Source organism: Lagopus muta, chromosome 3, assembly GCF_023343835.1.
Source record: "Lagopus muta isolate bLagMut1 chromosome 3, bLagMut1 primary, whole genome shotgun sequence".
In the NCBI taxonomy this organism is placed as follows: Eukaryota; Metazoa; Chordata; class Aves; order Galliformes; family Phasianidae; genus Lagopus; species Lagopus muta.
This window is the reverse complement of record NC_064435.1, coordinates 19,209,878-19,233,889: the sequence shown is the minus strand read 5'-3', so window position 1 is coordinate 19,233,889 and position 24,012 is coordinate 19,209,878. Positions and strand designations below refer to the sequence as shown.

General features: G+C 36.5%; 1 protein-coding gene across 2 annotated transcripts in view; it reads left to right on the top strand.

Moving 5' to 3' along the window:
- ZFPM2 (zinc finger protein, FOG family member 2) overlaps positions 1 to 24,012 on the top strand; it is a 306,275-nt gene that overhangs the window by 47,912 nt on the left and 234,351 nt on the right. The window contains exon 2 of one of the 2 annotated variants that reach the window (XM_048939865.1): positions 10,819 to 10,977. The exons of the other annotated variant lie outside the window; for it this stretch is intronic. Within the exon in view, the coding sequence (XP_048795822.1) occupies positions 10,819 to 10,977 (159 nt within the window). The remainder of the gene's footprint in view (positions 1 to 10,818; positions 10,978 to 24,012) is intronic. 2 annotated transcript variants of the gene reach the window in all.

Sequence of the window (24,012 nt, the reverse complement as noted above, 5' to 3'; positions counted from 1 at the left end):
GTAATATTTGCACTAATGTTAGCCACATATCGCTGGGCAAATTACATTTCCAGTATTTCAGAGTAGCTTGCCAGTGGTTTCAAGAATTGTTTTGTAAAAGTTAGCAGATACAGATCATACAGAAATAAATGATGGGTTTAGAAACAATAAAATACAGCATAATCCCGGGAAAAATGCTTCAGGGAGAATATTTATGTGTAAGCAAACCGGGAATAATTCCTTGTTCACTCTGTTACATTTGAGAAAACTACTGATAAACAACCATTGCAAAATTACTCCTAATGTAGGAGGTTATCTACAGCCATCACAGATCTATCTCTGAAAACTTTGTGCCCAGCCTCCTGTTTGTTTTGCAGGCTTTAGTTTATCATTCTGTTCAGGAAAAGTGGTGCACTGTGATTCTGTGCTGCTTCTGTGTTGTTGGTGAGATTTTAGCAGGGTCTTGAGTCAGGGTACTCATCCTGTCACTTCTGTTGTTTTCTTCCTCCTCTCACACAACCAGAAATACATGGAACAGCATCTGTTGTGGAGCCTTTGCTTTGATGCTGTTACGACAGTAGGTAAAGACAGCTAAGATTAAATGCCTTCCTCTTCTAAAGAAAACTTACTGTTTCTTCTTATGTGGGACAAGATACCTATAAAAATTTGATCCTCCTGATTTCTTTTGCTGTGATCTGTGGCATGCGTGGACATGCAATCTTGTCAGGCCAAGATGCCAGCTTGTATTGAGCACTTACAAAGAAGAGTCCAATGTCAATCTTGAGGTAGTAAGTGCTGCTGATTTAGTTAGTAAATGAGTGATCAAAATGGGGCAGTAGGAGGAGGAATACGCTTCCAACAAATTGTGGGTGTACATTATGAAATGTGTTGTGAGTGTAACCGTCTTGTAATTGTTATAATAGTTCCCAAAATCTGGTTTGAATCAACATCTTCAGTCTCCTTCCTACAGGAAAGTTTTTTGCAATTACTTTTTCTCCAGTTTTTAGTGAATATTTCTGCTTTTTGCTCTCTAACTGTAGTATAATATTTATTAACAAATAAATAAAAATGAAGAAAGCATAGTAAATAGTCAGGACTGGTGGAAAGAAATATGTGATAAACAGCTTACACAGCTTACTGTGTTTGTAGTCATTGAGTGTGTGTGCTCTTTGATTCTCACTTTAGTGCTCAACCCTCAATGTTGAGGCCTGGACTGTGACGTAGTGGGAGGCTTTCCTACCTGAGCTACCAGTGTGAAAACACAGTGCAGAAAAGTCATTTCAGTTTCACTGTGAGCTAAACTCTTACCAAGTAAGGATTGACCTTGCTGAATTTGCTTCTCTGACACCTTGCCCTCACTCTGCTCACAATTCAAGGCCAGGTGCATTAACAGTATATGGTAAAAACCACTAGTTTTTTAGCTATTAAGATAGGCATTGCCAGTTTATCTTATTTACTCTTCATGGATTAAATAAAAGCAGACACGAAATTTATCTAAGTGCACAATTGTAACAAGGACTTTATTACCCGTTGTCTCAAGATTTTCTGTTAAATCTATCAGGAATCATGGAATTCATGAAAGGACTGAGGTAGGCTGTGGATCTTGCCTTAGGTGAAGGATTGCTGGAAGCAAAGGTCTGATTTCCCAAGGGCATAAAAAGTCTGCAGGAAATCCTCCACAAAGCTTATAAAAAATGCGTAAGACAGAGGCCCATCACTTGCAGAGAGATTCAGTACCTGCATATCTAGGAATTGTGGAACGTACACAGTTTTGGACGTAATTGGCTATTTTGTTTATATATTTAGAAAGAAAAATAGTGGCTAAACCAGAATCAGTGACTGCACAAAGGGTAATTAATGATGCAAAAGGCCATCCTCTTCTCTGTTCTCAATATTTCAGTTACTGAATTTTTCTGAGAGTGAAACCAAATAAATTATTTACATTACATTTCCAAATTATGTGAACACATAATTATTACTAAAAGCAAAACAATAAAAAGAAAAACCAAGAACACCAAACTTCCCAAGATATAATTTCAGTCAGTTTTTTTTGTTTTTGTTTTTTTCAGAAGACAGAACATTGTTACTAATACTTGAAGACCCAAATAGCCTTCCATTTCATCCTTTACTAAAACATACTTTGCAGGTTTTCTTTCAGTATAGTTACATGCGGTCAGTACCCCTGTTGCTACCAGCTTTGAGGTCACACTGCCCATGTGAAGCTGCTATTATATATTTTTCTGGCCATTATTCCGTGCAGTTGAAGTTCCAGAAAGAAACTGCAACTATTAAGTCTTCTATACTGTCGCTGTCTGCATTTAGTTTTGAATAAAAAGTTATTTCATATGGCATTTAGAGACATACCTGGAAAAATCCCTACCTTGACTGTTCTATAGTAAGGCAACACTATGATGTCTGCAAGTGGGAAGTTTTGAAGAGGGGAAGGTACTGCAAGTGTCTTTCATAACACTTGTGTTGCAAAGTAATTTCTGTTCCTTGGCAAACATGGCACTCCTCAGTTGGTAAATTAGTGTGATCATATGGTTAGCTCTGCCTGTATTACATTTTGTGTAACAACAGTACTATGCACCACTTAGTGTTTCTTCATATTCCCTCTCTGCCTATTTTGATGTAAATTGATAAACCTACAGGGTTCGTCTCCAGGATGAGTATCTCTTTCCTGGCTCCTATGAGCCAAGCAAAGCTTGCAAAAAAATCCCTGATCAGAAAAAAACAAACAACTCTAGACAGTAAATGCCCCTGTGTTTCGATATGAGCCCAAGCTTAGAAACTCAAGTCTGTCATTTAATTGCAAGAATCTTATAGTGTATTTTCCATGTACAAGGGTTTTTTTTTTTTTCTATGCAGTTGAAATTCTGGCGTTCATAGTGCACATACATACAGCTTTTTGAAATTATGTCTCTGTAAACACATTTTGTATGGTCGCTATTTCAGCCTTTCCCTTTTATTGATTAGAAATGTTCTGGTCTAACTCTAAAAAGCAAACTGATTATAGGCACTTGTCAGTTTTGTTGTGGACTCTTGGATAATGCTAAGAGAAAAAAAAGATGAGCGTAAATGAAAGTGAAGTTCCAAATTACTGGAACATTTAAAGGTCTTTGAAAAGTTTATACACAAGCACAGTTAATGCTGTCATGCACTGAAGTGCCAAAAGACCAAACAGTGAAGAATATTAATCTACTTTTATAAAATCAAAGGGTTCATGTTTTTTGCTGTAAAGAAATAATTTGAATAAAATTTGACCCTTTCTACAATAGTCTGTGGGTCAAATTGAACCTACTATTAAAATTCTCTAATATCTTTCTTGTATTAGCATTTCAAAACTCAATTTAAATATTCACAGAGCTCTTTTTTTAATAAACTTAACAAAATTCAGGTAATTTCCTTCAACTTTCTTGATTGAAGGAAGGCAGTAGGTGCAGATATAAAAAAGATGTACAGCTACGAGCAAAACCTGAAATCAATTATATATAAGAAATAACATAACACATGGAAAGAAATTAATCAAAAGGAAAAATTTCTACTATATGATTTTCTTGGTCTGCTACCTGCAGGCAAGGAACGTAAATGAAAAAAAAAAACACCAGCATTCTTCTTATAGATAAGGGGAAAATTAATAAAAATGTTTCCTTCTTGCCAGATCCCCTGATGCAACTTATGTTAAAAGTGAGTGGCTGCAGGAAGAACTTGTGCATTTAAAAAAAAAACCTCTATTTTTTTTTTCTTTTTACCACAGAAATATACTTTATTCTTGCTGTTAAGCTCAATTACATCAGGTCGATGTGGATTTATACTGTCCAGAGAGCAGCACTTTTCCATTCCTTTTTCTATTAAATCCATCGTTAAATCATGCTCATAAAGTTTCTACCAGTGTGAAGGTGAGAAATGGTTCATTCTGCTAGGATGCCACAATTAAAATGTAATGAACAGTTCACAAATTGATGCAATCTTCCAATCTGGGAAAAACTTTTGAAGTTCAGCCAATTTACATAACAGACTGGAGAGGTTCATCATGCACAGGTAGTGGTGCCTCTCTTGAGGATGGCTCAAAAAATGTGACATGAATTACCAACATAACTTAGTTAAGTTAAATAGAGAACTCAGTAAAGAGAGAAGCATTTATGTAAAGGTGGGAGTGGTTTGACAAGTTATTTGCTTTCTTAAGAAGTATATTTACATTTTTTTTCTAAACTGATCTGCCAATTTATTCTTCAGTCACCTACTGCCAACAGCATGCTTGTATTTTAAACTATTCCTGCAGCAGTCAGTTTGTCAAGTTGAGGTATTGCCATGTAACATTGAACAGAAGTGTGTTTAGACACCTCTCTTGGCCCTTCCAATTTTCCTGAAATTACATAAGGAAAATATTTTCAGTTCTCACAGGAAAGAAGGGAGAGGTAGTAATTTGTACAATGAAAATGGGGAATGCTGTCAACTGAAAGCCACGAGTGGACAGTCGTGGAATCATGTAGCAGGGGCAGGGAAGGGGCAACTAGTTCAGCAGGAAAACTTTTATTATCATTTTATTGCCTTTTATTACCTTACCCGGAGAATTGTTGTTTGCATCCATTTCTACAATTCATCTCTGTACCTACCACTGGAGTTTCTCCTTCTGAAAATCTCAGTGACTGAATGTATCTGACAATCCTACTGAAAGTGTGTTATGGTTCCATCACCACATATTCCTCCCCCTTGTTTTATTGGCCCATGTCTTCACTGTGGATCTGAAATATTTGAGCCTGTACACTGAAAGAATCCTGTTGAATGCAAGAGAAAGGCAGCTTCCCAGAGCAGAGCTTGGGAGGACATTTTGGGTAGTGGCTTACAAAAATTTCTTCCTCGAAAGAAGCTGTTAGATTGTTTCTGTTGCTGTTGGGTTGTTCGGGTTGCTGATAAACTTGTCTCTAGGATGTTCTGGAAGTACAGTAGTGGAAAACAACTCTATTGAGTTAATTAAAGCCTGAGAATGAAGCTAAGAAGCCCTGTATGGAAATCTGAACTTCTGTGAAATGTCAGTCTTGCTGCCATATTTTAAATGGAATAAATGGAAGCCTCTTTATTCTCAGTGTTCCTGACTGATGTTTTTTTAAATGGTCCTTACTTGTCTTCAGCATACAAATCAATATGAAGTGTTTGCCTTATCGTTTTCTTATGTCGCTGTTTGTATTTGGAAGAAAATGTTCTTGCAGAAAGAGGAAACAAATGGATTGATTTTTCTGCAGCTTTGCCCTCTGTAGTCATAGAGCACTGCATACCTGGGTGTTACAGTAAGCTAAGAATAATCTGCGTGTGGCAGCATGTTTTTCAAGGAAATACTGGATGGATTGCACAGAACATGCAAAATGCATGATGTCGATCCAGTGAATTTCAAGCCTCTCTGATTTATCAGAGTTGTTATTATTTAATGCTACTACTACTAATTACCCTCATTAACCTCTCCCCAGCCACTCACTGTCAAGTATTGTAGGCTTTCTGAAGCATTCTTAATTTGTTAAGAGCACTGATTTGTGTTGCTGCTCTGGGAGCACAGGAGAATTCTAGTAGGTGGGAAGGAAACTAACCACTTAACATTTTTATGAGATAATTATTCCAATGAAATTTTCCCACAGTAGGGTACAAGCATTTTAAGCACAACGTACTGAATAGGAAAGCATGTGCTTAATTTGAACATGCATTTAAGTGGTTTCATTTATGGAGAATTCTGATGTATTCAACTATGAGAAATGGTTACAGAACTTCCCTAGTTTAGTGCTATTGAATTTCAATTATTTTGTTAGGATTAGAGCGCAGTAAAACTGAAGTTCTGCACTGCTGTGTGAGAACTAACATCCTCAGCTGGTCGGAAGCTCAAATTTGTCTTCAGAGGAATTATTAGTGTAGCAAAATGTTCTTTTGTTAGGTGAATGTAAACTCTTTTTTGGTGCTCCGTTCTCATATTTTTCCCTGTTATTAAAATGCTTACAGTGCTGTTTTTTGTATTGTTTTGTTTTTGTTAAATGTGGCTCATCCACATTTGTGTTGAGGTAGCATCTGTTTTCTGTTGTGTTAAGATTGCCAGATAGCTAGCTATCTTTCTGCATTCATAAATACATGTTTACATCTGTATGATTATTTAAGAAAGATTTTTGTAGGTGTTTAATACATCAACAGTCCGAAAAAAATATGTGCTTGAGCATCAGCAAATCTGCTACAAATTAGGGAGCTGCCGTTCAGATTTCCCCACACTGCGCTGCCAAGTGGCCTCAATCAGAAGTAATTTTCTCCATGAAGGCACATGCAGTTCATTCGTCAGCCTCTCTGCAGTAGATATTGTTATTTGTATCAAATTATATGTGATTTCTTCAAGCAGACTACTGTGCTCACTAAGCCATATGTATTTCTACCACACTCCTACATTGCTCCTCTAATTGTACAGTTTTCTGCTGCCTCTTGTTAGTCGGTTTTATTTGGGGGAAAAAAAAATAGTGTCACAGAAATAAATATTAATAAAATAGTGTAAATACCAAGGGAAGAAATGAATGACTAAACCCCCCAGGATCTCCAGTGTTGTGTACAATACATGTGTTTTGTTTCATAAAGGGACAGTTTTCTCAGGATTTCTTAAGACATGCAGAATGAAGGAGAGGAAACTTCATTTGCCTTCAGAAGCCCTATCTAGGATTAGAAATAAAGCTTTTTATGTTTATCGTGTATGTAGCTAATCTGAAGCATTTCAGATTCACCTCTCCTTACATAACATATAACTGCTAGCTGGAGAAGAATCATCAAAATGAGAATCGAAGGAAAGCATTTTGATGATCTCTCTGCAATTAACTGTTCCCCTAAACTCTTACATCATCCCAGTTTGAAATTGTACTGTTTTATCTTAGAGCTGTTGACTGTCAGATCATTGTGACGCTCAGATGTATTTCAGTGGCAGGAATTATTTGGATTTGCATTGCTCTGTCGTCATGGCAGTGTTTTGTTGTAGTGTCAGACTTAATCAGCATTTTTCAGCAGAACAGGGATGATACCTTTAACATGTTCCAGCTTAAATTAAAGCAGATATAGTACATGTGTGCCATAGGTGCTTAATAATGTGGTCAGTATAAGTAATGGATATAAAAGTATTAAATTAAATCAACAACCAAAAAAAAAAAAAAAAATACGGAAGGTAAAGTACTGCACTAAAGTAACTGATCAAACTGTATTTGAGAGGTAGTAGACCAACACTATAACAATTGGACAGAAACCAACAGTATCAGAGGAAATAGCTGAAAAAGAAGCTGGTCTTTTTAAAAGCTTTTTTATTTTCCTACAAAACTCCATATTTTTAAATATTTTATGTCAGTCAAGAAGTTGAGCAGGCACTGCATAGATTGTCCTCTAGAGAAAAGTGTTAGTAACTTTGAAAACTCACTTTTACATTTTTGAAGCAGAGAAGAAGTTGATGCTTTGGCTGATCTGATGTACAGACAGCAGGCAGATCCTGATTGAAACACATGGCCAAATAAGGTAGACATAAACATGCAAACTTTGTGTTTGCATTAGTCAGAAATATGTAGCACCAGTAAATTTTTACTGTGAGATTCTGACTATTAATTTTTATTCAAATTTAGTGTAGGTTTATGTGCAAATAATTAGTTGGAATAGTCAAGAATGGAAAGTTTAATCTGTTTATATTGACTAGCAGTTGGCTTTTGATTTTACTGTTCTCTTTAACCCACTTTTGTGTTTGAGTGATAATGGTAACTGCAGAAATCAGGCATAAATATTGCAGTTTACATGAAACTAACAACCAAGAAGTACTTAATTGTGCTATTATCCTTGTGGTCTGATCTTAGTCATGTAGAATAATGGCTTTTCCTTCAGTTAGTTCTATAGAAGTCATCAGTTTATAGGTCTGAGCATGAATTTGGAAGCTTACAAGATAGAAGGCAGCTCAGCAGGAGTAAGACAGAGTGTGTGAGTTAGACAAGGCAGCAGCAGCATGAAACCTAGAAAAATATTTCTGCACTGATTGCAGCGAGTCTTGCTGCTTTTCATAATGCAGCATCTGATGTCAGCTGCTGAGCAGCTCTTATGAAAAGCTCTGTCTGATTGCTGCCTATACAGTACTGGGTAGACATCACTGTTTGTGCACATGGGCTGCCATATGCAGAGTAAAACCTGGTATAGGTGGATGCACTCATCTGATCTCATTGAGATGTGACAAAATTTACATTTGTGCTTGCAAATGCTAAGAGATTTAACATTAGAAATTGTTAAATACCTATTCAAACCTAGGATTTATTTATGAGAGCATTTGCCAAGAATTTCTTTAGTCTGAGATTGGTTTAAAAAACCAAACTAGGCAAGTTTTTGAAGCTTTGAGTGGGATTGTCCTTTGTTCCCCTTCTGCTTTCTTAGAAACAATGTCAGTGAAAATTCTAAGATGTGTGTTTCCATGGCTGATGAAAATGAAAGCACACCCACTGGACTTCTGTCAGACCCTTGGTCAGTGGCAGTTCTCAATTGTTAGCTTGCTGACTATGTCTGAGTGACCTGAGCAAACAAACTAGTTTAACATCTGGAAACACACTGGAATGCCTTACACACGTGCCAACTGGATTACTTGCACATACTTAGTCAGACTTTTAGAAGGCACTAATTGGAAAAAGTCAAATGACAAAGAACCAGTCTTTCACGGGGAGGTCAACTTTAACTGAAGTGTGAAAGTCATGCTTTATAAACACAAAAATGAAGCTTATATCTTTTTGCCATTTTTATGTGAACAATTTTTGAAGGAATATACCTGGCAGAAATTGCCATTTCCCTAAAAGGGTTTATTTGTTTGTTTCACTGTGTTTCTCATTTCTAGTTTACTTATATAGATGCTACAAAGAGTACACGCCGATAAATGGCTCAATATTGTCACATATTAATAAAGTCACGAGATCTGGGAGGTATTTTTGATAGCTATTTGAGAAACCCTTATGCTTTCATTTCTGAAATGGAACTGGACACATGTGAGGTGCCCAAACTGCCCATATTAAATGCGGTGCATTGCTCATGGCTCTTCCAGCACGTGCTCCCGCTTTGTTCTCAGTTCCGTACACTGCGATAGCCACTCTTCATTCCATGTGCATATTCAAGTGCCAGACTTTTTCCCAACATGGCTAGAAAGAGCAATTAACAGTAATGGATACTTTGACTGAGAATCTTTATTTCTTCAGCCATAATAATAGCCCCTTATTCTAGGAGATATATTGTTGAATGATGGCTTGCATTGGTGAGTATGAGTCCACATAAGTGGGTTCATTTGGTCAGATTCTCAGCTGGCATAAATAGTCATATTTCTGTGGAAGGTAGTAAGCTATATTAATGAATGGAATGCCAGCTGGGAATCTCAATCAATTTCAATAAAAGGTAACCATCATATTCGTCTGAAGCAAGAATTGGATAACATAGTCTAAAGTGAATTTTGCTGTTCTAATAAATGTAGGTAGTCTCTGGTTACTAATTAATTACATAAAATTAGAGTGTAGTCAATATTTGATTTCTTTTAAAAATTTATCCCTCCTTTTTCATCGAGTGCAACAGAATCATTTATGTATTGTATCTCAGCATGATAGATTATATAGGAATAGTGTATTTAATACCGGAAAACTATCATATAAATACAAATTACATTTTTTTTCATTAGCCAGCTAGCTTTCATTTCAAGGAAGAAATACGCAGTCAATTATAAATGAGGCTGTGCTTTCATTGGAGAGGGAAATAAGTAATTTTTTTTCAAGCCTCAACCATGTATAATGAAATCCCTCTTTTGAAATCCAGTCTTAAGATGGATTTTGAAACATACTGACATTTAATAAAATCTTAGTTAAATTAAAATATGTTCAATTATTTCAAATCTCTACTTAAATCTGTGGGTAAATTCTACACCTTCACGTGAGATGAATTTAGGAAATAGTTACTATTAACCAATGACTGTTAACTGCGTATAAGAAGGGAGAAATTTTAATTTTCGAATACATTCCGGCTGGCAACCAAGGTGTTATGTGTTACAGGCCTGTCAGACACGGCTCTTCAGGAGGCTCTGCAGGAATGGGGTGTCTCGGTAACTAGCAGAGTCTGAGACCTCAGGCTGCTGTGTCGCATTCAGGCTCACGCTCTGCTCCTAGGGCTGCTGTGTGCCAGTGTTGCCCTTCAGTGTAGAGCAGCACACTGGGTATTTCTGTAAAGTGAAATGCAGTGTTTGTCCGAGTCCTGCCCAGTGACTGCTAGTCTATTATGGAATGTTGCAAATGAATGTACACAGGGAACATGAAACTCTTTTTAAACTCTGTCAGGTGCTTCTTGAAGGAAAACAGCCAAAGCTGAAGTTGATACTGTCAGTACCTTTGTATAAATTTGCTATCGTCAGTTCTGCTAACTCTGGAAGTGAAGGGAGCCTATTAAGTACTGTAATTCAGCATCAAAAAACAATGACTTACAAACAACAAGAGAAGGCTCTTCACTGCTTACATGGTTTTACAAATGCAGCTTTGATTTCCATTGTTAAAACTGTCTGCTGTTAATACTGCAGCCTGATGAATAATGAAAAAAGACACGTGCGAGCATTATTAATACATATTGTTAATAACACTTCGCATATTCTGAAGTCCTTGCTTCGGAAAGCAGTCACTTCCAATTTCAATTCCCATTAACTATTATTTGGTCAGTTCTCGTAAATGCTGAACCCAGCAAATGGAATGAAGAACTAGATAAAGACCACCAGTTATAAGTTTGCTAAGGTTTTATTTCACGTTGTCCTTTTAGATGGTTTTGCCACAGTGTTCCTGATTCTTTTTAAAGGGCCCCTCGAGGATGCCATTGAGGATGAAGAAGAAGAGTGCCTGTCTGAGGAAAATGATACTGTCTCAAAAGAAGACTTTCCATTGGAGGAAAGCTTTTCTACAGAGTTTGAGCCTGAAAATCTGAGCTGTGAAGAAGTGGAATACTTTTGTAATAAAGGTAATCATTGTGGCCCACCTCTTGAGGGAATTCTGGCAGAACTGTGTCCAATTGGTCAAAAAGATTTTTTTGGTTTAAAATGTATGAAAAGACAGGAAAATAGTGACTTGTGGAGTTTAGCCTGCTGAGGGGTAAATATTTAAATGTGATGGAAGATTTACTTTGCAGGGAGGTGAATCGTCTCGCTTTTAATGTTTTCCTCCAAGAATGTTATTTTCTATGTATTTAACTGTAGAGAACAGGCCTCAGAAGTCACTTATTATCAGATATGAAGCTAGCAATGCAGCATGTCTGTTCGTTGCTCCTTTGCCTAGGAAACATTGCTAGAAAAACAGATTGTGCCTGTAGATTCTAGGATTAAAATAGAGCTTATTATAGAACTTATTATGCATGGTGGAAAAGTAGTGATTTGTGAAAGGATAACTTTTAAAGTTGCAGATGCCTTTTTGATGCATTAGTTACTTGCAAATTATTGAAGATACTTGTATTTTAGCATAAGCCACACCGGCTTATACTTACTCAACGTTTAGTCTGCAAAGCTGTGCTGTTTCCAATTCAGCTGACAGAAAAAGCACACTGCTATATACTCTTACAGAGAACATTGATTCAAACTTCTTCCTGCCAGATTTCCACTTGATTGCTTTGTTGTTTGTCTTCTGCAGGTAAGAATGCCTATCAAATAGCTGGAATTGTTGTGGTCATGTTCTTCTTAGTCACCCTCAGGCAGTTGGATATCAATGGTTTCTCTGTATTTCCATTCTTTCCCAGATATTGACATGTATTTTCTCATGGTAGCTTAATATGCTCCCATGTTTTTTTGTTTTTTGTTTTTTTTGTTTGTTTTGTTTTTTAACATATTGTTTTTGGCTGTTGTGGGCAAAATAAAATTAATCTATTTGAAGAGTCATATTTGACTAGTAGATATTAGTCCTTCCTACAGTCTTTATAGTCTTTGATCGGCAGGGAAGATGTCGTCACGTATTTTCTACATGTCCTCTAATGTAGTAGACAAACTTCTGAAAAGATCTTGTACTTTTTGTGCTAGTGGCTCCTGATACTCAGTTTCAGATAATCAGATATTCAGAGATCCTAAGAATTAAAGGAGTTGAGTCCGCAGTTTACTGTAGCTGCTACAAAGCTTACTCTAAAGCATGGGTGACCAGAATATAAATAGAATTTATAAATAGAATGTGTATGCTTTACAAACAGGGGAAGTTAAATGGTGTAATAACAGATACCATTTTGCTTAGCTGAATAAGACAACTATTCCTGTTACTGGCATTACCAGTTTAAATAACTATTTGCATAATCATTATACCAACATCTCTTGAATTCCGTATATTAGAAGTGGAAGACTGAGCGCTGCTCTCAGTTCATAACAATTTGGTTCAGTTATTTCTCTGTGCTGCTTGCTGTATTTTCAGAGACTGCTAATGGAATTACTCTTGATTTAGGGTGAAATTCAGAAAATGCATTCTTTCTTTCTTCATAGCAATCATTATTGCAAATTTGTGTTGAATTTCAAGTAATCTTTACAAGTATTCTTCAAATATTCTTTCCTTCAATGAAGCTTTCAAGGAAAATGCTGAATCCATGGCACTGTATTGAACAAGATCAGGAATAGAGTGGGAATACACTTAAACCTGAATCTTAATTATCATATATTTTATTAAGGACATCTGTTGATTCTTCAGTCTGAATACCTTTTGATTGCCCAGCAGTTCTTTTTTCAAGTGTGTTGTAGTTATAAAAGAATCTTAAACCTATCCACTGCAACTGCTGCGGAAGAAAAGTTGAAAAGGAAATTTCTGAGGATGAAGGGGCACATAAAACCCCTAATCTACTTCCAGCTGAGGCAGCGTGACAGAAATTCCCACTTTGAAGTAAGTTGAAAATATCCCTGGAAAAGGATGGAATGGGAGATGAGAAATGTATTGTTTTTAATAATTTGTCGGCTTCTGGTGAACTGCTTCTGCAGTGTCGCATCTGAATTACTGTTATTACGTGGCCATGTACATTTTTTTGAGGATAAAATGCAAGTAGACAGAACTGATCTGGAAAGAAAATAAATTTACGTTGTGTCCTTTTTTTGGTTCTTTTGTGGCTGTATCAAACGGTAAATTTTAAGCATGAGACTAATTCTCATGATTCTTGTGATGATCTGGGAATCATTTATAAGCTTTCTTTTAATGCTTCAGTATTGAAATTAAAAGCTGAAGTAAGAAATCAACTTTTCCAAAAATTAATTTTTCTTTAACTTCATCAGTGGTTTCTTCCTTCTGAAAACATTTCTTTAACATTATGAGTAGCAACTTGAAAATGATAGTATGTATCTAATAGGTTAGAGAGTGGAGAGCAAACAAATGTGTTTTAATTTCTTTTTTGAGGGCTGACTTCCTAATGTGTATTTCATTCTTTGATGGTATCAGCATCCTATAAAACAGATATCTTCAAAGGAGGGAAAATAAATGTGGGTCTGTCTCCTCATGCTTCCTCTGCAGAAAATAAAGGGATGTGCTTGGGAATCCTTTGTGCTATCTCTGCATTCTCCTCTTGCTAGTATGGACCACTAAAGATTTTAGAAAGCAGGGAGAATTTGTTTAGTGTTCATCAGTCCTGGCTCCCTGTTTCCATCCCCTGTTATTTCTTCATAGAGGACAGATGAACTGAGGATGATTCCTGCAGGTATCTGGAGATGTGGGCAACAAATGGCACCACTGCTGAGGAGGAGGTACCTGCAAGGCTCACCCATGGGATGTTTTTCGTGCTTCCCCAGCTGTCTAAATGCAAGCATTGTCTGAGAACAAAGGCTTTTAACTGGAAAAACAGTACTGAAAGTAAAAATGTACCGAACTACCCATTCAGGTGAATGAAAGTAGATGTACAAGTTCACAACATGGTATCTTTGGCTTTCTGACTGAAGAGATTTTCTTGTTAAACTTTGCCTGATTTTATTATGAGCAGAGAGCAGTCTCTTATTGTCTAAATTGCAAACAACTAACCTTTATAAAGCCATACTTGTCATTCCCACCTTATTAATTTGGGTTTGTGAAATTGATTCAGCAGAATAGTTGCCAGAATTAGAAAGCAAAGGCAAAAGCCTCTGCAAAGTGTGAAGCAAATTGACTGAGCTACAAGTCATTTTACAACTTCTCTGTTTTCAAAGTTAGGACTTCTGACTACTATTTTTCTCTTTTTCCTTTTGTTAATTACTGGCTTTTACAGTAAGGAATCTGGAACATTCCACTGCCATCACCACTTTAGCAACCCCACAAAAAAACAGTTTGATTTGCTACATGTGAATAATTGTTCCTATATTTCTACACATACACTTACATGTGAAGAAGTGTACAGTATTTAAGTATATAAATACTAAAAGCAGAAATGAATACTAGCAACCTACTGTTTATCAGGCATAACTTTAAGCTTGAAGCAGTGAATTTTCATCCTTCTGGATGAAGTTTCACGTCGAAGAGTGAATATTTTAGAAGATGACATTAAAACAGGATTTAGAATCTGATTTGTTTGCTATTTTGATGGACTAGGAGAAAGAATATTTTTGAAAGACATGATAAAGCAGTCATGAGTAGTCATAGCGGAGTTAGATTAGAAAGCTCCAGTGTTCTTACTCTTTGGAGTAGAAACTAAAAATGTAGTGGGACTTAGCACTGCTGAAGATGAATTGCATTTTGTCAGTGTGGGGTCTTTGAAAATTGCTGTTTATGCAATGCCTACACTTCAGATAAAGAGGGTATCTGATGATGCTGCCCGCACAAAGTCTGTATCATCCTGGAATCTCTGTTCCTGAAGATTTCTTCCTCTGCAGTGCCCAATAATCAGTATCTAGAGTCAGAATCTGTATCAGATTAAGGTCAGTTCAGATTAAAATCAGATCCAGAAAATGCATTAAATTAGCCACAGGGTGTGTACTATACTTAGGCAAAGATACTCTAGATAAGGAAAGAGCAGCCTGTCTCCTGTGCAGAAGTGATAGACGGAATAATAGGCTCTTATAGCTAGGAATGGGAGAATGAGATGATACTAACAAAGAGAAGAGAAGTGAACTGGGTTCATGACAGGACTTACTAAAACAGGAGGGGAGATACAAGAAGGGAGTACAAACAGTAGAGCAGTACAAAAGGCAAGAAGTTATAGATCATGAGACAAAAAGCATAGTACTAAATCGAGTTCCTTTGGACTGCGAAATAGTTTATCAGTGGCTTTTTACTCTAAGATTGCTGTCATCCTAACTAGCTACCCTCAGGTCAAATAAAAAATGTTCGCATCTGTTACGTTGTAAGTTTGTCATACTCGTATTACTCATATAGGTGTGACGCCTCTTCCTATTTGTAAGCAGCAAAAACAGTAGGAGCCCTGCCCGCTTCTTAAGGGTGAGAACTGGATAAACAAATAACAATTCCTTCTAACAAATTACAATTTCTTAGCAGAAGTGTTCAGTGAGGGATTAACTTTCAAGGGAAAAGTTGTCTTGAGCAGAGAGAAATCACTTGAAATTAGTAGATGGTTAAGTAGCTGCGTTCAGAGAAGGAATTTGGCAAGAGAAGAGAATGGAGGAAGGACTGTAACAGAGTCAAAATGTGGGGCTGCTTTTGGGAGAAAGAAGCAAATGGCAGAATATACATATATACATAGGTTGCTCTGAAAGTAATGCCTCCTATTTATTTCCAGTGGATTGAAAGAGGACAATAATACTGTGTGATAGAGCAAATTCTCAGTGACAAAATGCTATTTTTCAACATAGTCATCACCATTAACTGTGCATTTTTGCTGGCCATGAAAAAGAGGCTGCATGCTGTGCTCATAAAAATCTGTGCCAGCAGAGGTGATGAGGATGGATTGTTTCATGATGCAGTGCTTGAAGGTTCTGTAGCACAAACTGCTGCTTATGCCCATAGCTAATTAGAGAGTTGATGTGTGAATGTGTATCCTGCTACATTACTTGTCTTTATTTGTGAAAGAAGGTGGTGAGGGGAATCCAATGCCCCCTGAAACTCTCACAGACAGATTTTGGTGAGAACTCGGGGAATGTATAGGACTCTGAGTGCTGACTATGGACCTTCTGCTTTAATCTCGTATTCTGTTTGGGATGGAGGGGATGAGCTCAGAACCAAGTTTTCTGCGCATGCACAGTATTTTGTCACTAGGCTGCGAGGCCAATTTAGGACTGGATGTTTTTACATTAAACCATGTGACCTGATTGTGCAGTCAGACTTGAGATTCAGGGAACAGCTGCAGTGTGATCACCATATAAGAAAAAGCATGTACAAAGTTCTTCTGTACATTAATCTTTCTGTTCATACTTTGTGTGCACAAGCTATCATGCTAGCGTCTGTAGCACTAGCCAAACTCTTAACATTCTAAAAATGGTTTCTGCCTGCCCCTGTTTCCTTTGGACTTTGTTCGTATGCTTGTGTGCATCTGTGTAAATACTTCTTGTCATATCAGCCATGTAATGGCCTGCAATATACTTCCTATTTTCTGGATCAGAAAGTAGATTCATAACCTTTTTTTTTCCATTTCCTTTTCTTTTTCTTTCTTTTTTTTTTTTTTTTTCTTTTTTTTTTTTCCAGAAACCTTTTTAATCAATAACTTTTTTTTTTCCTTTTCAGTAATGGATTTCATGTCAAATTTCTACCTCTTTTCCTATAGCAAGTAGAAGTAGGATCAGCATAAGGCAGCTATACTATAATCACTTTGAGCTCAATAAGGAGATCTTTACAGGCAACTTTGTTCTTATTTCTTAACGGGATTAAGAAGCTCAGCTCTTTAAATTCTTGCATATAACACTGACATTTCCAGGGTGTGTTTGGACCAGGGAGTTCAAAGAGAAGGAATAGAAAAGCCAATATGACATTGTTTTTTACCTTGCTGGAGGAGCTGTTTGTGCAAATCGCCTATAAGCTTATTGACCTGAATCTTTGACTCCTTGTTTTCTCTGGATTTGGCTGGAGTGTAGACACTGATAGAGCACTGATACAGGTGATTGCACAGCCTTCGGCTTTGCTTGGCACCAGAAACCCCCCCTTCGCTCCCCCAGCCCATGTCTGACATTATTTTTTCCTATACTTCTTTTCTCCTGGAGCTCATATTCCTTTATTTTTTATTTATTTATATTAATTCATTATATTTTTTTAATGTAGACTGGCCAAGGCAATGAAAAGAATATAGATTATTTTTGGTAAGCAGAGATGAGAGAAGTATGTGTGATGGTGTATTTTCATCTCCTAGGTTAATGAGAATCAGTGCTACACCTCACAGTGCTCACTCCTTCCAAAAACACACATTACTTTTGACTGACTTGTGTGTGCTTGTGAACCTGTGTCTGCATTCTCATGTTCTTCAGAGTGAGGGTTCCTGTATGTTTATCTGTATCTCATTCCACTGAAACGCCACACGTATTTTTTGCTTTTTTTTGGTCTTGTGCATCTTCTGTACTTTTTGGCAGATGCTGAATATGAAAGAAAGGGATGGGGGGGCTCTCTGATAATAACCTTTGAGATGCTAAATTGTAATTAGATTGGATTTTTACAGGATGAAAGGAATTCTTTCTCTTCTGAACATCAAGATTTGCCTTGTGCTCTGCTTCTCGTGCTGTCTCATTTTTTTTTCTGGTGGCTTGAGCTCAGAGACTACCTCTTTATTTTTGGAAGAGAAGTAAGATACCCCAAAAGTTTGGAGTTATTTTTTTCACCATTCACTTAAAAGCATGGCAAGGTGCTCAGAATAGCATCTGTGAGATTGCCTGTCGTATACTCTTTTCTGTTTACTGCTAACCACGCGTAAACCTCTAGGGCTGTTTTTCAACCCAGTTGAAATCCATATCAGTATTAACATCAACTTTATTAGGATAAAAATTTGGCCCAAGTTAGACAAACAAATTCTTCTTTTAACTGAGGAAAGAAATGATTGGTCATCAAGCAGAAAAATGCATCTGGAAAAGAAACTAGCAAGCTATATCTCAAGAAGTAAATAGATAGAACCAAACAGAAAACGTTATTTTAACAGTACAGAATTATAAAGTGAAACACTTAAACAGCTTACTCAACTTTAAGCAGTTTATCAAAGCAACTACAGCCTTTTCAGTCAGCATATTTTGGTTTTCTTAAGAACAATGGAATTGTGAATTCTATCACGGCTGTGAGGAGAGGGATTATTTGGTTACAACACGTAGTGTAGTGTCCCCTTTCTGGAAAGTCACAAAACTTGAACTTTCATTGACTTAAATTAGAGCTCAAATTTGACAGAGTATGAATTGCATATTAATAGGGGTAATCTTCTTTAAAATATGAAATGAACAAACGACAGATTTCACTGCATGTTCCTAGTTCATGTGCAGTATACATCTGTTACTAATTTTATTTATAATGAAGGGCTGTTTTGCCTTTTTCTTACAATATGGTGTTACTGACGCAATATTTCTGAATACTTTTCAAATGTTAGACATCCACTGAAAAATCATTGTATAGCCAGGTCTAAAAAGCAGAGCTGCTCACAGGATATCTGCTGTATATGGGAAGTGAGGATGTCAGCAGTAATTCACCTCCTGTTGGATCAGAAAAAATAATGAAGCCAGTTCTGCGTTCATGACATCTTTGGATAAATATTGTTTGGAGAAAATATTACTGGTAGATTCTAGGAAAGAAAGACTTAATGATCATTAGTAAATGCTTCTTCTTTGTTTTGACTTGTGGCAGGCTAGACTGCTTTTGAAACTGTGTAATGCTGCATGTACGTAGAAATACAGCTGCAGTGGTTGGCTGTTTTTTAAGCACCTGTAATACTGATTATTTCAAATAAAAATATTGAACTGCTTGCACCAAGGCAAATTAAAATTTCGCTCTATAAAAACATGTACGTTGCTTATGGAGCCGTGTGTGTGAAAGACATGATAAGATGAGATGTTTACAGTAATAAATTTCAATGCATTTTATAAAATGAGAATTATTTAGCTGGATGAAGAATTCTTATAGGAGACAATATTTCTGTAGTGGGGGAGGAGTAGATTTGTTAATTAAGTCAAAATATGAACTTCCCAAATAGTCTTCAAATTTACAGATTGAAACTTGCTGGAGTCTCTCTGAAATCTTTTCTGTGTTCTGTTTCAGGGTGTTATAGAAGTTCATGGATTATGAATTTCATAATTTTTGAAAATTGTACTAATTTTTTTTGTACTAATTGTCTTTGGGGCATCTAAGTGTCTTTAAAATGATGCTTTGCTGCTTTTCTAACCTAGTGTTTAGAGCTATGTGTGTTTGAGCCGTAGGGTGGTATTTGAATAGGTCTGAGTGTGTGTGTGGTTACAGTTTCAGTGGTGAAGTACTGAGAGGATGGAAAACATTCTTTTTCCTTTTAAATCTCTAGAAATTTTTAGGTCATCCATTTGAGTGATACTCTTTTGTAATACTGTTGCCACAGGAGCTGCTCCCTTAAAAATTAATATAAACATAAAATTAATCAGTAGGAAGAAAGTCTGAAAAACAATATGCAGGAGCACTTCAATTTTCTGCAAGAAATACATCTGAATGAATGATCCTTGTCTTGAGAGGACTTCAAAAGCAAACAATATGATGATGAGAACATGTCAAAACACTTAGAGAAATAGGAAGGTCAGCCTAAGCCTCGTTGAACTGCACAGTTGTGTCTTATCCTGTGAGTAAAGTGCGGTAGCTGAAACGGTTTTAAATAATTGATGCTGTTTTTAAACATAATCACAGTGCCAAGATGTCATTGTGTCAAGATGTCATTTTGCTAAACTGAAAATTTTAATACGAATCAAAATAGTTTCCAAAGCATTCTTCTGAAGTTTTCAGCTTGCATGCATGTAGGTACTCACTGATACATGGATGTTCACAGACCTTTCCTAAAATTTAGGATAACTACATTGTTTCTGATGTCTACTGTGAAAATAATTTCAAGTGTGCTTAGGGCAACTCAAAACGTACAGTTACTTCAAATGAAATATACCCCAGGAGAAAATATGATTGTTCATCAGCATGACAGAAAACAAAGGTTCTTTGCAGAGAAGCAAAGTATCGAGATGATTAATATAACCTAAAATAAATTCAGTGCACTGACATGTGTACAAGTGTCATTTTTTTCAGGTATAGCAAATTGGTCGTCTGAGGGCTAGATTTTGATCAAACTTACTGTGTTTGTAGAGCAAGGTGTCTCAGTTGAGTTTGGTGTGTATTTCTGATATGCATCAGACTAACTGGTAGCAAAGTCTGATGCTGATAGTACCAGATTTCTTCTTCTCTCTCTCGCTCACTTTTTCTCAGTTTCTCTCCTCCCTCCCTCTCAGTCTTTTTCACAAGGCTTGTGAAATAGCACGCTTTCTCATGACACCACAGCCGCTATAGTTGTCTATGTTGTCCTCACACCAGATGCCAAGTACAACAAAATCGGGAAGCATCCCTCCCAACTTATTTAATGTCTTTGTCTCAGAGCTATATTCCCATACCAAAACTTTCTTGAAGATTTTTTCATGTTATTTACCTGTGCTTTATACCCGGTGTGATTTTATCTGCTGAAAACCTGCATTGCCATCAGAATTAAACACTGCTGCTTGTTAAATATTTACACAGAAACCTTGAAAATAACTAATCCACAAGAAGGAAAACCATGTCCTGTTAGGTATCATTGGCAGTTTTTAAGAATAGTGTGTGCTGCCAAAAAAGTGAGTTTACTTTAAATTGACTAAGTACATTGCATTTGTACTTCAAGTTGTATGTGCTTTGTTTCAAAGTTACATAAGTGTTGTTTCTGAGATGTTCCTGGCGGTGTTTCTCTGCCAGCAGTGTGTTTCTGGGGATTCAAGAGCAGGATTATCAGAGTGTATAACCTCTGTATCTGCTCCTGGGTATGTACTGTGAGAATGCAAATAGGAAAAGATGAAATCTCTATGCTTATTTATAATTGCTGAAGCTCAGCAATCAACTTCATATGGAGTTTTGGAAATTTTCTGTAGGATCTGAAATTATTGCCACTGGAGATTGCGGTGGGAAGGAGAAAAGAGTCTCTTCCTCTCTCCACCTTTGTAAGCAGTTGCATTGACGTACATGAGGTCATATACCTTGCTGAAATTAAGCCTAAAGTGAGTGAATCAAAGTCTTTGATTCAACCCCATTTTCCTTTTGGCAATGCAAAATGCTGCAGGCTTCATAACTATTTCTGAATTGATTTATTATAATTGAGAAGTGATTTTTCACTCTGAACAGCTCTATTAGGATGTTACCAATTTAAGTTTACATTTAAGCAAACAGGAAGAATGAGCACAAACAGAATTTCAAAGTTTTTAATGTTGTCTCACTCTAACATAAGCTGCACTGTGCTGTTTGTGACTGGTACAATCCTTCAGCAAAAGCTATTTTGTCTGATGATAAAACCATGAGTGTATGAAGCTTGCACATTTTTCATCTCTTTTTATGACCTTATCTTTTCTGAGCGGCTTCTGTGAAGGTATCCTAACTATAGGAAGCACCTGGCAAACATATATGATATCTACACTGTGATAAGCAGTTGTGAACAAGAAAGTAGATCTGTCAGTTCTGAACTGTTCATTGTTAAAATACTTGGTTGATTTAGATGATTGCAAAATACATTATGGAGTGACTAACAGCTGCTGTTAACATTCCTAGTCAAGAAAGTTCAGTACTTATATCATACAAGAGTTACTGTAGAAGCCTAATGTTGATTAGAAGCACATGGATTAAAACAGCAGGATTGAGAATAAATGCTAACCCATGTAATTCTTTAAAATACTGCAATAACTCGTGATACAAGCTGATTAAGTCCAAATTGGGAAGTCTTTAATTTGTTAAAAAGATTAAAGTGAAATCACTGGTTAAAATTCAAGTCACTTTTTCCCTATTTATCAGTATTGTCAGAGATGTTAGAGTTCTCCCTTGCACGTTTCTGGTAATGCGTCTCCTTTACAGTTTCAGATTCCCTGACCAACCGTAGTACATTGAATTACAGGGGTTTAGCATGTTTAATTACAGAATCACAGCATATCAGGGATTGGAAAGGACATTGAAAGATCATCTAATCCACTCTCCCTGCCAGAGAAGGAACACCTAGATCAGGTCACACAGGAACGCATCCAGGCGGGTTTTGAGTATCTCCAGAGAAGGAAACACTCTCTTGAATAATTGTGTCTCTTCAATAAGCACTAGGATGTTAAAAACAACATTAACAAAACAAAACAAAAACAAAACAACTTTTGATCTGTTGTGTTCAAGAAACATTTAGATATATTTACTGAGGGACGTGGTTTGGTGGGGAAATATTGGTGACGGGTGAACTGCTGGACTGGATCATCTTAGAGGTCTTTTCCAACCTTGGTGATTCTGTGATTCTATTTTTTGAAGAGGAACTTAACAAATTCATTCTGGTAAGAAATAGTAAGGTCAGGATGAAAATTATGTTCATATTAGAGTATTGAAGTTGTTTACATATGAAATTCATTTTGTTTTTCTAAGCTGTGCTTTGTGTATTCCACAGGTAACTGTAAGGCAGAGCTTTCTTTCACTTGATTTCAGCTGCCTCAAGATAGGTTCCTAAAGTTAGCTGTGTGTTCTGGAGAATGATTCATTTCAGCTATCACCAAGTGTTGTCACATCTGAAGCATTCTAGAATGGGACGAGTCACTGTGGAGGTTCCTCTCTTCCCTATCTAGTGGAGTACCTCCATAGTTAGTCTGGTGCAGCTTAGCTTTCGGACATTTACCTATAGAGGAGAGGAATCCTGCCCAAGTGCAGTTTTAAAATCAAAGAGAATTTGCAGGGTTTCTAGAAGACTTAAATGACCCTTGAATAAACATACTATATGTTATTATAGATTCTTGGTCATGTGAATGTTTTTTTTTAACCACAGCAATGTTCTTATAATGGATGACATTTGCTTATCTTAGTTGCCATAAGGAGAAACTTCAGTAGAAGCAGATTTGCTTACTTTTAGAGTATTTATCCTGATGGTACTAACACGCCTTATTAAATGTAACTGAGAAGCAAAGGGAAGAAATGAACGTTAGTAAAAAGTGGGTGGTATATATAAAGCTCTGCTTTTGACATGGAAGGAAAAAAAAAGTCATGGATCCAAATGCCTATAAAACAGAGAAAAACTTAATCAGTTTTAAAATAAATATTAAAAAATAGTTTCATTGAAATTAAAAAATAGTGAATGAACAAAAAGACTAAACAGAAAAAAGAAAGAAAAGAAATTCTTTAAGGAAATAAACTCCTCTGAGCTAAAAAAATATTAGCTGCTTAAGGTATCATTAAGGGGATGGAATTAAAAAGCTGGAGAAATACATTTTGTTATTAGTTCTTATCCAAGTTAGTTATTAACCCTTGTGGTAAGCTTCCTTTTGACTTTTTAAAAATTGCAGTCTGTAGCACCAAAAATGTTGACTTGGCCATTTTCATTGGACTTTGACACATACCTGAGTCTGGGTTAAAATCTCTTCCCTGATGGATTCTGCAGTCCACAGTAAGGTCCAGATGGTTGGTGTCACAAGCAGATTGCTTCAGGATGGGGAGAGAGTAGTATGGGGGTACAGGCAGGTGTTGGGATATTACAGGTGTGTAACGCATAGGCTTGGTAGTTGCTGAGTAGAAGAAAAATATTGATGCAAATAATGAAAAATAGTTTAGATAGATACAAAACAAAGTTTCCCTTAATGTAAATTCTCCATATTTTGTTCTATTCCGTTTGCACAGAATTACATGCATTAATTCATGAAAAGCTGATTATGGAAAACACATAACACCATACTTCATGAAACACTGAAAAAGCAAGTTCATGAAAAGTTAAGCCATCTGCTAACATGAATTTTCAGATCTTTCCTCATCTCCCAAATACTTAATTACTGTGTGCAGTAGGTTCTATACCATCACTGTAGCTCTGTCCTTTTGCCCTTCAGCCCAATCTTTTCACGTAAGTTTTTTCCCACTTCTCTTTCAATTCTCATAGTTTTGTTTGTTTGATGTTCTGGTTGGTTGCACTGATTGAAAG